The sequence below is a fragment of the Chiloscyllium punctatum genome, chromosome 1, assembly GCF_047496795.1.
Source record: "Chiloscyllium punctatum isolate Juve2018m chromosome 1, sChiPun1.3, whole genome shotgun sequence".
NCBI classification, from domain to species: domain Eukaryota; kingdom Metazoa; phylum Chordata; class Chondrichthyes; order Orectolobiformes; family Hemiscylliidae; genus Chiloscyllium; species Chiloscyllium punctatum.
This window is the reverse complement of record NC_092739.1, coordinates 99826137-99842021: the sequence shown is the minus strand read 5'-3', so window position 1 is coordinate 99842021 and position 15885 is coordinate 99826137. Positions and strand designations below refer to the sequence as shown.

At 41.2% G+C, this 15885-nt stretch overlaps 1 protein-coding gene across 1 annotated transcript in view; it reads left to right on the top strand.

The window, feature by feature from the left end:
* Window positions 1-5550: 5550 nt before the first annotated feature.
* LOC140479312 (sodium channel protein type 9 subunit alpha-like) overlaps window positions 5551-15885 on the top strand; it is a 173767-nt gene continuing 163432 nt past the window's right edge. The window contains exon 1 of the mRNA XM_072573248.1: window positions 5551-5698. Within this exon, the coding sequence (XP_072429349.1) occupies window positions 5551-5698 (148 nt within the window). The remainder of the gene's footprint in view (window positions 5699-15885) is intronic.

Here is a 15885-nt window from a genome sequence, read left to right as displayed (position 1 = left end):
GGCTCCTCCACATCACAGTTAACAAAGCTTTTTTTAAAACAGAAACAAAGCATCAAGGTTTATCTTTAAAGGAATAGAATGCCCAGCACATGTCTGCAGCTTTCGAGTTCAATTTAAATGAGGCCCCTGGCCAAATTTCAGTTGAACATCAGAACTACCTAATCAAGAGCAGGAATTACATCAGCAGGCTGAAACTGCAATTTCCATTCTAATGATGCAAAACTGCCTTGAGGTTTCAGCAGTCTCTTGCTATAATTCTGGTTTTGAAACCATGAGGGTTCTCTATGATCAGAAAGATTGCCAATCTTCCAAAATTGTCTGGCAGTCTTTAGTAATCAAGAATCTATTTCTCGGAAGCAGCTCCAGACATCCACAGGGGCCAAATAAAATGCGAAGATTACTATCTGGGCTTCTGGGATATTTCATGTGACCATTTCAAGCTCTGGTGTTAAACCCTTCCTGATGTCAGTGTCATGAAGGTAAATTTGTAGGCTGCAGTCAATGCTGAGTGACGTGAATCATTTAACCAAATTTGCATCAAGTACAAAAGCAGGCAAGTGATGCAATAGATCCATAAAATATGTGAAGCAAAAAATAATAGGTTTTAAGGACAGCATTAACTTCAAACCACAATTAATAACAAAAATAATAGAAAAGTATTGATTTGAATTTGGATCTTGCTACCACAAGGAGTAATGAAATAATGAAGCATAGATGCATTGAAGGCAAAGCAAGATAATCATGAGAGAGGAAGAGAAGGGGCAGGATACTCATGTGCAGCATAAGCATTAGCATGGATCAGTCAAGTTGAGTGGCTGTTTGGTGCTGTTCATTGTTTAAAAAAATGCAAGACGCCCAACTTGCATTATTTCAGTTTGTCTCCAATGTGTGCGAAGATCACTGCTATTGTATTGTCCTGATCGCCACTGCTGGAACCTTGTCGTAGCTAACCCCTCTGATGTTATGTGGCATAGAGTGAAGGTTGATTGAGGTAATCCATGACAACAAACCTTCCTTTGTTTATGATGTATCGAGGGCCTGCATCATTATCGATGCAGTAGGGTAGATCCATGGTGAGTCTGAAGAGGCAGCCCCTCATATTGAAGGGAAGATCCTTTAGAATTGAAATAAGCAGAACACCCTTTCGCCAGAGTGTAGTTAACCTGTGGAACTCATTGCCACAGAAGGTCATAGAGGCCAAGTCATTGAGTGTATTTAAGACAGAACTGGATAGGTTCTTAAATAGTAAGGTAATCAAAGGTTACAGGGAGAAAACAGGAGAACGGGGTTGAGAAACATACCAGTCATGAGCAAAACATGGAGCAGACTTAATGGGCTGCATGGCCTAATTCTACTCCTATATCTTATAGTCCAAGAGGGACTTGTCTCAGTAACAAGGTGGTTTATTGTTATTTATTGCACGAAAGCAAAAGGATAGTTTACATTGCTCATCAGACATAATTACAAAGGACTTGTGGGAGCTGTACTGAACACATGTGCTCCTTACAAAGTGTAAAGCTCCCTCTCTCCACCTAAAGCCTGGATGTCATCATCACCATTGGGTAGAGCTAATTCAACTTCAACATTTACTCTTTCAGAACCATCACTTTACACAACTATTTTCCCAAATCTATTAACATTTCAGTGCACTGGATAAACATCTGTACGGTATATGTTGTCACTTATTCCTTCAGGATTACATTAAAGATAACTATAAAGATATTATTCATACCATTATACTTTACACAAAACTTTAGTGATGTCAGACATCCAGTGCTACATTTTAAGAGCATACTACAGATTACTGATTCAGACATTGTTTCAAAAGCCATTAAAACACCCTTGGAACTACACAACTCCCTGGGTCATGCTGTTGCTTCTACACGAGAAGGACAGGTTGCACCTACCAGAGGTTTTGTAGTGAAGTGATTGAGGAGAACATAGAGTTTGGTCAAGCAAATCTAAAGGGAAGAACAGGTAGGGCATGATTAATGAACACGGCAGGACTGGCAGTCTGACATGATTTATTTTAATATAAAGTGTAAAACAGGTAAGTCAGATGTGCTTAGAGCCTGGATTGGCAATTTACAGCCATTGTAGCCATTACAGAAGCTTGGCTGAGAGAAGAAGGGCTTCCTGAAGAAGGGCTGATGCCCGAAATGTCGATTCTCCTGTTCCTTGGATGCTGCCTGACCTGCTGCGCTTTTCCAGCAACACATTTTCAGCTCTGATCTCCAGCATCTGCAGTCCTCACTTTCTCCTGGCTGAGAGAAGGACAAGACTGGCAGTGCAATATTCCAGGATTTAATTGCTTCAGGCATGATAGAAAGGGATATGAATGGGTGGAGGACTTGCATTACTGATTAAGGAGAATGTCACAACTGCACCTCGGCCACCCTGGGGGGCTCAGCCAGTGAGGTCAGTACCACCCAGCTTTATGGCAGGTACAATCATTATGGTGAGGTTATACACTACAGGCCGCCAAACAGCCAACTGGAGATAAAGGAACAGAATATGTTGGCAGATGATGAAAATATGTAAAAATAACAGAATTGTTGTAGTGGGTAATTATAACTTCCCTTAGTTCCTGGAGCTTACATGGGGCAGAATTTGTTAGCTGCATCAAGGAGGGTTTTTTGAAACAATATGTAGAATGTCCAATGAGAGAATTGGCCGTACTGGACCTGGGGTTGGCGAATGAACCTGACCAGATGATCGAAACTTCAATGGGGGAGCATTTGGGGAATAGTGACTATAATTCTGTAAGTTTTAACATAGTCATGGATAAGGATAAGACTGGCATTCAAGTTAAAGTAACGAACCAGAATTGGTCAAAGACCTCGAAGTGAAGGAGCCATTGGGAAGTAGTAACCATAATACATTAAGCTTCAATCTGCAATTTGAGAGGGAGAGGGTACAGTCCGAAGTGACAGTACTTCTGTTGAATAAAGGGAACTATGGAGCTATGAGGGAGGAGCTGGCCAAAGTTCAATGGTGCAATACCTTAGCAGGGATGACCATGGAGGAACAATGGCGGATATTTCTGTGTATAATGCAGAAATTGCAGGATCAGTTCATTCCTAAAAGGAAGAAAGATCCCAGGAGGAGGCATGGGCGGCCGTGGCTGACGAGGGAAGTTAAGAAACATATAAAGTTAAAAGAGAAAAAGTATAACATAGCAAAGATAAGTGGGAAAACTGAGGACTGGGAAGCTTTTAAAGAGCAACAGAGGATTACTAAGAAGGAAATACACAGAGGAAAAATGAGGTACGAAGGTAAACTGGCCAATAATATAAAGGAGGATAGTAAAAGCTTTTTTAGGTATGTGCAAGGCAAAAAAATCATTACGTCTAAAATTAGGCCCTTGAAGACAGAAACAGGGGAATATATTACGGGGAACAAAGAAATGGCAGAAGAATTAAATGGGTACTTCAGATCTGTGTTCACTGGGGAAGACACAAACAATCTCCCTGAGGTAACAGTGGCTGAAGGACTTGAACTTAAGGGAATTTATATTTGCCAGGATTTGGTGTTGGAGAGACTGTTAGGTCTGAAGGTTGATAAGTCTCCGGGGCCTGATGGTCTACATCCCAGGGTACTGAAGGAGGTGGCTCGGGAAATTGTGGATGCGTTGGTGATTATTTTCCAGAATTCGATAGATTCAGGGTTGGTTCCTGAGGATTGGAGGGTGGCTAATGTTATATCACTTTTTAAGAAAGGTGGGAGAGAGAAAGCAGGAAATTATAGACCAGTTAGTCTGACCTCAGTGGTGGGAAAGATGCTGGAGTCTATTATAAAGGATGAAATTACGACACATCTGGATAGTAGTAACAGGATAGGACAGAGTCAGCATGGATTTATGAAGGGGAAATCATGCTTGACTGATCTTCTTGAATTTTTTGAGGATGTAACTCTGAAGATGGACGAGGGAGATCCAGCAGATGCAGTGTACCTGGACTTTCAGAAAGCTTTTGATAAAGTCCCACACAGGAGGTTAGTGAGTAAAGTTAGGGCGCATGGGATTGGGGGCAAAGTACTAGATTGGATTGAAAATTGGTTGGCTCCATTTTGGAATGGCAGGCAGTGACCAGTGGGGTACCGCAGGGATCCGTGCTGGGACCGCAGCTTTTTACAATATATGTTAGTGATATAGAAGATGGTATCAGCAATAACATTAGCAAAATTGCTGATGATACAAAGCTGGGTGGCAGGGTGAAATGTGAGGAGGATGTTAGGAGATTACAGGGTGACCTGGACAAGTTAGGTGAGTGGGCAGATGCATAGCAGATGCAGTTTAATGTGGATAAATGTCTGATTATCCACTTTGGTGGCAAGAACAGGAAGGCAGATTACTACCTCAATGGAATCAATTTAGGTAAAGGGGCAGTACAGAGAGATCTGGGTGTTCTTGTACACCAGTCAATGAAGGCAAGCATGCAGGTACAGCAGGTAGTGAAGAAGGCTAATAGCATGCTGGCCTTCATAACAAGAGGAATTGAGTATAGAAGCAAAGAGGTGCTTCTGCAGCTGTACAGGGCCCTGGTGAGACCACACCTGGAGTACTGTGTACAGTTCTGGTCTCCAAATTTGAGGAAAGACATTCTGGCTATTGAGGGAGTGCAGCATAGGTTCACGAGGTCAATTCCTGGAATGGCGGGATTACCTTACACTGAAAGACTGAAGCGACTGGGCTTGTATACTCTTGAGTTTAGAAGACTGAGAGGGGATCTGATTGAGACATATAAGATTATGAAAGGATTGGACACTCTGGCAGCAGGAAACATGTTTCCGCTGATGGGTGAGTGCCGAACCAGAGGACACAGCTTAAAAATACGGGGTAGACCATTTAGGACAGAGATGAGGAGAAACTTCTTCACCCAGAGAGTGGTGGCTGTGTGGAATGCTCTGCCCCAGAGGGCAGTGGAGGCCCAGTCTCTGGATTCATTTAAGAAAGAGTTGGATAGAGCTCTCAAGGATAGTGGAATCAAGGGTTATGGAGATAAGGCAGGAAGAGGATACTGATTAGGAATGATCAGCCATGATCGTATTGAATGGCGGTGCAGGCTCGAAGGGCTGAATGGCCTATTCCTGCACCTATTGTCTATTGTCTATTGTCTAAAGTGTTAAATTGGAGGAAGGCTAATACAACAGCATTAGGCAAAAACCTAAGAAATTAAACTGGAGTGGTTGTTTCAGGGTTAATCCACACTTGACATGTGAGAATCTTTTCAAGACCAGCTCATCAGAGTTCAGGACCAGTATGTCCTGTGAAGATAAAAGATAAGCATGGTAAGATTTGGGAACCCTGGATGACAAGAGATATTGAAAGTTTAGTCAAAAAGGAAAAGGAAGCATATGTAAGGTTTAGGAAACTAAAATCAGTCAAAATCCTTGAGAAATATAAAGGAGGCAGAATTGAATTTAAACAAGGGACCATGAAATGTTCTTGGCAAATAGGATTAAGGAAAATTCCAAATCATTTCATATGTATAATAGGAGCAATACTATAAGTATAGTAGGGTACGTCCACTCAAGGACAAAGGAGTGAATATGTGTGTGGAGCCAGAAGAAATGGGTGAGTTCCTTAATGAGTACTTTGCATCATTCATCAAGGAGAAGGACATAGATGATAATAAGATTAGGGAGGGATATGTTAATATTCTAGGGAATGTTGATATCAAGACTGAGAAACTGTCAGGTATCTTGAAAAACATTTAGATCAGTCTCCAGGGTTTTCTCCAAAAACACAGCCCTCCCTGATGCGCTCGATGCTTTCTATGCTCATCTCAAGCAGAGCACCAGCGGTACTGTGTCACCTGCCCCGACAGCTCCAGATGTGTCTGTTCCCTCTGTCACTGCTGCAGATGTCAGATCAGTTTTCCTGGGAGTCTACCCAAGGAAAGCAATGGGCCCAGACTGAGAACCCTGGCTATGCGCTTCGATCCTGTGCAGACCAGCTGGCAGAAGTATTCACCAACATGTTCAACCTCTCCCTCCCACAAGCTGAAGTCCCTACCTGCTTCAAGAAGATGACCATCATCCGGTATCAAAGAAAAAAATTCAACATGCCTTAGTGACTATCATCCAGTGGCTCTGACCTCCAGAATCATGAAGTGCATCAAGAGGCTCGTCATAACCCACATCAACTTGAGCCTCGCAGTCTTCCTTGATCCCCTACAATTTGCCTACTGGCAAAACAGGTCCATAGCAGAAGCCCTACACTCATTCCTGGAACATCTGGAAAACAAGGACACTTATGTCAGACTCTTACTCATCAACCACAGCTCCATCTTCAAGACCAGTATCCCCTCCAAATTAATTTCAAAACTCCAAGACCTAGGTGTCAGCTCCACCCTCTGCAATTGGATACTCAGCTTTCTGATCCACAGATCGCAAACAGTGAAGATAGACAACTGCATGATAATCCTCAACATTGGAGTCCCCCAAGGATGTGTTCTCAGCCCCCTACAGTACTCTCTGTACACCCATGGCTGTGTATCCAAATTCGAAATGAATGCCATCTACAAGTTCGCTGATGACACCACTGTGGTAGGACAGATATCAAACAATGATGAATTAGGATACAGGAAGGAGATAGATTACTTGGTGTCATAGTGCACTGATAATAGTCTCTCTCTCAATGTCAGCAAAACAAAAGAACTGATCATTGACTTCAAGAAGAAAGGAGTTGGGCACGCTCCTATCTACATCAGTGGAGCGGAGGTTGAGAGGGTTGAGAGTGTCAAATTCCCAGGAGTGACGATAACTGACAACCTGTCCTGGACTTCCCACATAGATGCCATGGTCAAGAAGATACAACTGCACATCTCCTTCCTCAGGCGGCTTAGGAAATTTAGCATGTCTGTAAGGACCCTCACTAACTTTTACAGATGCACCTAGAAAGCACACTGTCCGAGTGCAGAATGGCCTGGTATGGCAACTGCTCTTCCCAGGACCATGAGAAACTATGGAAGGTCCCATCGATGCACTCAATTTATACTTCCAGTTGCTGTGGAAAGGTTGCCAACTTCATCAAAGACCCCTCCCACCTCAGTAATACTCTCCTACAACCTCTTCCATCAGGCAGAAGATACAGAAGCTTAAACACATTCATCAACTGATTCAAGAACAGCTTCTTCCCTGCCCTTATTAAACTGATGAATAAACTCTCAAACTTCAAATAATGCTGATCTTGTTAGTGTTGATCTTGCTTTGCGCACCTCCTACACAGTGTAACCTGTATGCCTCACTCTGTCTAAGCACGCTTTGATTTCTACGTCCTTGTTTGCTATGATCTGCCAGTACTGCTTGCAAAACAAAGCTTTTTACTGTATTTAGATATATGATTACAATAAATCAAATTAAATCAAATCAGTGCCCGATGGGATACTGAGGAAGGCAAGGTAGGAGATGGCTGAGGCCTTGACAAAGATCTTTGTATCCTCTTTAACTACAGACAAGGTCCCAGACAACTGGAGAATCCTTTGATTAAGAAGGGCAACAGGGACAATCCAGGAAATTACAGGCAGGTGAGCCTTACATCAGTGGTAGGGAAATTATTGGAAAAGATTCAGATGCAAAATCTACTCACATTTGGAAAAGAGTGGACTTCTTTGGGATAGTCAGCACAGCTTTGTGTGGAGAAGGTGTTGTCTCACAAATTTGATTGCAATCTTTGTTGAGGAAGTGAAGAAGATGATTGATGAGGATAGGGCTGCAAAAGTTGCCTGCATGGATTTTACTAGAGCATTTAAGAAGGTCCTTGCTGATAGGCTCATCCAGAAGATTAAGTCAGATGGGATCCACAATAAGTTGCTAAAGTGGTCAAAATTGGCTTGGCCATATATGACAGAAGGTAGTTGTGGAGGGGTGTTTTTTTCTGACAGGAAGGATCAGTGTTGGGACCTCTGTTGTTTGTAATATCTAAATGTAAGTGACCTGTTTAGTAAGTTTGTAACAATGAAAATTGGAGGCATTGTGGATAGCGAGGAAGATTATCAAAAGATACCGCAGGATATAGATTGGTTGGAAAATTGGGTGAGGTGATGAAATGGCAGATGGAGTTTAACCCGGACAAGTGTGAGGTTATGTATTTTGGAAGGTCAATACCAAAGGAAAGTACATAGTATATATACAGCACCATACGTATAATGACATAGAGAGTGATCATAGTTCCCTGAAAGTGGCAAAATAAGCGAATAAGATGGGAAAGATGCATATGGCATGCTTGCCTTCATTGGTCAGGGCATTGAATATAAAAGTTGGTAAGTCATGTTGCAGCTGTATTAAACTTTAGTTAGGCCACATTTAGTTTATCTTGTGCAGTTCTTGCTGCCAGACTACTGAAAGGATGTGGAGGCTTTGGAGAGGGTAAATAAAAGGTTTATCAGGAATTTGGCTTGATTGGAGTATATTAGCCATAAGAAGAGGTTTCCCAAACTTGGATTGATTTCGCTAAAGCATCAGAGGCTGAGGGATATCCTGATAGAAGTATATAAAGGTATGAAAATCATGAAAATGGTGGATAGTTAGAGCCTTTTTCCCAAAGTTAAAATGTTAAGTATTAAGGTGCATGATTTTAAGTTGAGAAGGGAAAATTTAAAGGAGTTATGGGAGGCAAGTCTTTTACACAAGGGGTCGTTGGTGCCTGGAATGCACTACCATTGAAGGTGGGAGAAACAGATTTGGTAACAATGTTTAAGAGGCATTTAGACAGATACGTGAACATCCAGAGAGTAGAAGGGTACAGAACAAGCGCAAGCAGATGGGATTAGCTTAGAATGACATCATGGTAAGTGCAGAAATTGTAGCCAAACAAAATGTTCTTGTGCCTATACTGTTCCATGTTCTATATTGTAACAGTGACAACTTCTACCTTTGTAATATTATTCACCTTCACCCTTCCTCGGTTTATCTACTACTGAAACTCTCACCCAATTCTCTTCTACCTTTACACTTGACTATTCCAACATTGTCCTGGATGACTTCCAACTTTCAACCTTCTCTGAACTTGTGTTCATCCAAACCTCAGCTAATCATGCCCTATCTCTCACCAAATCCTTTTTGTCATCACCCCTGTTCTCACATTGGCTTCACAGCCTGTTTTCAAAATTCTCCACATTTACAAACATTGCCTATTTTTGTCACCCTGTCAAACACAACAGCCCTCTGAGACATCTGATCCATTCTGATTCTGACTTACTGAGTATTTTTGCAGACAGCAGTGAATCAAACTTGGAAAAAGAAATGCATTTTTTAAATAAAAGAAAAAAATTAAACTGTTTCCAGTGCAATAAATAGGAGAAAACAGCACTTTGCCACATTATTGTTTCCTCGTGCTGCTTCTCTATCCCTATAACCTCCGGCATCCTTTTTTCCCTTCAAGATTGTCTAATTCTGGCTTCTCAATCATTCCCAATTTTAATCATACTACCACTGGTGGTGGACACCAGGCTGTGTTTGCCTCAAGCTCTGGATTTAACTTGTCAAGCCCCTGTGTCCCACTTCTTTTCCTTTCCTGCTGCATGATACTCTTTGCTTCCTCTCTCTTTAACCAGAGTTTTGGTAATCTGAACATTAATGTCAGCTGGGATTCAATTGTTTGCACCATCACATCTGATGAGCAACAGATTCTAGATTCAAGATGCACTCCAGGATTAAAACAGCAGCAAAATCAAGGTTGACACTCCAGTACAGTACCAAGGAATTGCAACACTCTCAGGGGAAGAAGTGCCAGGAGTGATCTCTAATGCCCTAGCATATATATGTCCCTCAATCACCATCACTAAAAATAAATCATCTTATCATTATTACATTGCTGTTATGGGAATTTCCTGCATGCAAATTGACTTTCATTTCTTCTATATTGCAACAATTACGACACTTCAAGTTTACTTAATTGGCTTTAAAGCACATGAAATGTTAGGTGATCATAAAATCTTTCTATATGTTCTTCAGTATGAAATTTTGTTTGACAACATTCCTGTAAAGCAGCCTGAGGTATTTTCCCACACTGTGTTTAGTAAATGCAAACAATTGCTGATCTTGAGTGCATTTAAATGCATTGGCAATGATGAAAAAGTATGTTACAAATATAAATTCATTCTGGTTAGATGTTAGGTTTGTGTCAAATAAAATTATTTACCCCTATTGTCCTTAGGAGGAGATCTCATTGAGTATTGCCAAACATTTTTTCCCTCTAATACATGTTTGAGAACCAGTTAACATTCTTGAAACATCTGGTTAACACTTATTATTAAATCATGTCAATGAGATATTAAAAACAAAATTAAATGCAGTGTGAATGATCTTTAAGTGCCAACTATAATAATATACATTACAAACCTAGAACTCCCCAGGACATTAAAAGCATTTCATCTTTAACTATTTGCACTAATTAGAGCAAGACTAAATTTGAAATCCTCAGGGAGCTCAAATGTCTGTATGTTTCTACATATTTAATTATTACCTCCTGATGTGGTACAGTTGTGTCAGCACATTCTAACCATGCCTGGTTAATGTTCTTCTAAATTGTGTGAAGAGAGCTGCCCATTCATTCATGAGAAACCTTCTTTCTATGTCCCTTTCCAATATATTCACAACATAATTCTATTCATAGCAGATTCCTATTTTGATTAGTGAATTTACTTTCTGTATTGTATTTCTTCCCTTTCACTTTCCTGTGACTCTATTTCTTTATCCAATCTAAGCCTTGACATATGTTCATTATAGACTTGGACCTTCCCCTCACTAATCCTGAATGATAAACTTCACCTTCGTTAATATCAATGAATTTTATTTAATAAGGGGCCTGCCCCACCCACCTAGTCAATCATATCACCCCTTTTCAAAATTCTCCCTCCAGCTAAACCTTTCTTCTAGTCTCTTTCCTTCTTTAGTGAAAACTGCTAATGTGGCATTTGCCATCTCAGTTTCCCTGCGCCCCCTCTAATCTTAACCTATCTCCCTCTGAAATTGTAGCACTCTATTCTCTATTAGTCAAACTAACTTTGTTATCAAATCTGCTGACAAGAGTGGAGTCGTTGTTAGTTTGTCAACCTAATGGAGGTCCAACATTGACTGTCTGGCTCTTCCTCTGGCCTCCCCTCAGACAGTGATCCAATCACTGAAAATCAAGCTAATATTCCCAATATTGCTAATATTGTTACTGATCTCAGGAGATTTTCGCTCCACACCTCCAACTTCATAACCCCCAATCCCAATTCACCCCAATTCAGTTCCTTCCCATGATTCAATTCAGGACTGTCCTGATAGCTCTAATATTTCAGCCTGCTCCTGATGCACTGAGCTGATTTCTTCCATCTTGACTCCATTGATAATATCCCAAGTAACAATAGGAATACCAGAAGTGTTAAATAATTATTACATTATTTCTATTTTGCAGCAAGATAGAACAGATAGGTATCCAGTGAATGATGAGAACAGCGATGAGATAAACAGAAATTGTAATAAGTAAAGTGTGAATAGCTCTAAATTGGAATTTATTGAAGCTGTCAGCCATTCGTGCTAGCAGAATAGCAAATCCAACAGAATGATGCCATGAGATTAGGCGAAGTTCTGAACTGGTCACTTCAGACTAGCTGAATCTGTGCAAGCTTGTCTCTCTCTGTGAAAGGATGTTTAAAACACAAGTATGGCTAAATGCGTGAGGAAGTTAAAAGTATTGTTGATCACATTTGATGCACTGAGTGTATAGCACAATGCAAAAAGTGGACATGACTAGGAAATAGGAGCTTCCACTAATGAGGTTTCAATGATCTGAAGCAAAGGTCAAGCACATTGAAAATTTTAACAACGAAGTATCTTCCCCAGCCAGGAAAAGGATAAGACTGGTTGCCAATCCCAAAGTTGGTATAATCTGCTAACATTGTTCGTAAAACCATAAATTATAGGATCAGAATTAGGTAATTCCACCCATCAAGTCTGCTTTGCCATTTGATCATAGCTAACATGTTTCTCTAACCCATTGTCCCAATAACCTTAGATCTCCTCACTAATCAAGAACCTATCTATCTCTATCTTAAGTACATTCAATAAGCTGGCTTTCACAGCAATGGGTTACACAGATTCACCATCCTCTGGCTAAAGAAATTCCTCATCATCTCAGTTCTGAAGGGTAGTCTTTTCCCTCTGAGGCTGTGCCCTTGGGCCCTATTCTCTCCTCCTATGGAAACATCTTCTCCATGTCCAATCTATCAAGCACTCTCAGTATTCCGTAAGTTTCAATGAGAAGTTTCTAAACGCCATCAAGTGTACATCAGAGTCCTCAACCCCTCCTTACATGACAAGCCATTCAACCTTGGGATCATTCTTGTAAATCCCCTATGGACCTCCTCCAAAGCCAGCAAGTCCTTCCTTCGGAGCTGACCACAGCCTTATGTGGCCTTAGCAGTACATTCCTTCTTCTGTGTTCTACCCTGTTGAAATTAATGCTAACATTGCATTTGCCTTCCTAACTGCTAACTGAACCTTAAGAGAAAAGGACTCCCAAATGCCTTTGCACCTTCGATTTCTGAAGCCTTTCCCCATTTAAAAAAATATTCTATGCCTCTATTCTTCCCACCAAAGTTGATAACCCCACATTTTCCCACATTGTATTCCATCTGCCACTTTTTTACCCACTGTCCTAGTCTATCCAAGTCCTTCTGTAGCCTCCCCATTTCCTCATCACTACCTGTCCCTCTAGCTATCTTTGTGTCATCTGGAAAAGTGGCAACAATGCCCTCAGTTCCTTTGTACAAATCGTTAACGTTTAGCATGAATCGTTGTGGTCCCAACACTGACCTCCATGGACTCCCATTAGTCATTAGCTGCTATCCTGAAAAAACACCCCTTTATCCCCATTCTTTATCTTCAGCCAGTCAGCCTATCCAGTTAGTATAGGGGAAATGGAGGAGGTGTCAACAGCAGAGGTGTGAATTCCTAAGGATTTGTCTGTTGCTGGTTGGATCCTTCATTAGGCTCAGAATGGCCAAGAATGAATGACACCCACAACAGGCCATAGGCGTACCTGCCATGATTCACCTGGAGGCTCATCCACATAGCATTGTTTTCACCTGCCACTGGTGGAACACCAATGGTAAGATCAAGTCCTTAAGTAGCTACTTAAGGGGCACTTTGGTCTCCTGGTGAGATGATCGCCCTCCATCTGCCTGCCCTTAATTTAACTGGTGAGTCTGAAAGGCAAAGGAGTCCATCTCCACCCAACATTTTCATCTCCACTTTATGACCCACATTGTCTCCCAGCCCATCTCCTGAGACAAAATGTAAATTCTCATCACTAATTCATGACTCTCTTTTCACAGATGATGCTGGACTTGCTGAATATTTTCGGTGTTTTGTATTTGTTATTTGAGGTTTCTAGCATCTGCTTCATTTTGTGCCAACAATTCCTCAACTCTTCTCATGAATGATTAATGAGTCAATGTCCATTCTCTTTAGGTGTGGTTTTGCTTAGCTATTGTAGAATGGAGGTATTATTTCAAACAATTGGATACCGTTGTTAAATCTGGTACATCTCTGCTGACAAGTATGACTGAATTTCAGGACTGATGATTTTATAAAACCAATTGTGATAAAAAATACATCACCAAGTCTGTGTTCCATGAAGGCCACTCAGGTCCTGACCTCATTTCAGACTTGGTTCAAACATGGACAAAAGAGCTGAATTCCAGATGTGAGGTGAGAGTTACAGCCCTTAACATCAAGGCTGTATTTGATTGAGTGTGGCTTCAAGGAGCCCTAACAAAACTGGAATCAATGGGTATTTGTGGGGGGCAACTCCCCAATAGTTGGAGTCATATCTAGTGCATAAGAAGATGGTTGTGGTTGTTAGAGGTCAGTCATTTCAGCTCTAGGACATCTCTGCAGGAGTTCCTCAGGGTAATGTCCTAGGCCCAACCATCTTCAGCTGCTTCATCAATGACCTTCCCTCCATCATAAGGTCAGAGGTAGGGATATTCGCCAATGATTACATAGTGTTCAGCACCATTTGCAACTCCTCAGATACCGAAGCTGTCCATGTTCAAATGCAACAAGATCTGGACAATATCCAGACTTGGGCTGACAAAACGGTGGTATTATTTGTCAGACTATGACCATCACCAATAAGCATCTATCTTATGTGTCTTGACATTCGAGGTTGTTACCATCACTGAATCCTCCACTATCAACATCCCGGGGGATTATAATTGACCAAAACTCAACTGGATTCGCCACATAAATACAGTGGCTATAAAAGCAGGTCAGAAGCTAGGAATACTGCAGCAAGAAACTCACCTCCTGACGTCCCAAACCCTATTCACCATCTAGAAGGCACACAAGTCAGGAGTGTGATGGAACACTCCCCACTTGCTTGGATGAGTGTAGCTCCAACAACACTCAACAAGCTTTACACTATCCAGGGCAAAGCTTGTGCACCACATCCACAAGCATCCAATCCTTCGACTGCCAATGCTCAGTAGTAGCAGTGCATACTATCTTCCAGATGCACTGCAGAAATTCACTGTAGGTCCTCAGATAGCATCTTCCAAACCCATGACCACTTCATTTGGAAGGACAAGAGCAGCAGATACATGCACCACCACTTTCAAGATCCCCTCCAAAACACTCATCATCCTGATTTGAAAATATATTGCTGTTCCTTCATTGTCACTGGGTCAAAATCCGGGAATTCCCTCCCTAATGGCATTATTGATCAACCCACAGCAAGTGGACGGCTGCAATTCAAGAAGGCAGCTCACCACCACCCTCTCAAGGGAAACTAGGGATGAGCAATAAATGCTGGCCAGCCAGGGAAGCCCATAGCCCACAAATGATTTTTTTTTAAAAAGCCTGTTAGAAAAATGTAATTTGAATGAAGTTGTTATATACTATTGAATTACCAAAGTATTTTTCTCACTGCTCCATTATTACTGTTATTGATAATGTTATATTGAAGTTATTATTGATGTTCAATTGAATATTAATCCAAAAACATTGTCACCCTCTCATCTACAGTCATTATGCCAAGACTGTCATGCATGCTGTATATTATTGTATCATCATTGTGAGATTTTTACTGGACTTAATAAATCTCCCCTGATGTATTGGTGATAATTTAATCACCAGATAATTGTAGATGATAATCATTTGTTTGAATAATCTATGCAGAAAGACTCTATAGCTTCCCATTGTGCCATCTAATTATTTCTGAAATAACTTCAAGAATTATGCACTCACCATTCCAGATGTTTGCCGCAGTCCTGCCTCAATGTTACACAAACTAAAACTGTATGTTCTACTGATCCTGAATGATGCAGGGTTCATGGCCATGTTTTTTGTTATGTCATTCATCTACAACTTTAGAAATCAACTGAGAGCGAAGTATTCATTCTGTGTCCCCTCATTAACTGACCTTCTGTTAGGAGAAACAGATCTTCCCTAACCATGCTATCCAACTCCCTTTCCCCACACCATGCTCTTCCCCCCTCCCCCCGATCTTGTACACCTCCATTAAGTCAACCCATCAGTTTCCATGTTCCAAGGAATACAATCTTAGCCAATCTAACCTTTCCTTATACCTGCAACTTTCAAATCCTGGCAACATTCTCCTTAGAACTCTTTCTAGAGGAATTATGTTATTCTTGTAATGTTGTCACCAGAACCTTATATGAAACACTAGCTGTGTCCTTACCAGTGCCATACATACTTCCAGCATTACAACCTTGTTCTTGCATTCAATACTTTGCCCAAAGAAAGAAAGCATCCCAGGTGCCGCTTTTACCAGCTTATTTATCTGTACTGACACTTTCAGGGACCTGTAGACATGATCACCAAGGATTTTCCTCTACCTGTCTCAATCCCCTCTCATTTAGCTTTGTTTGC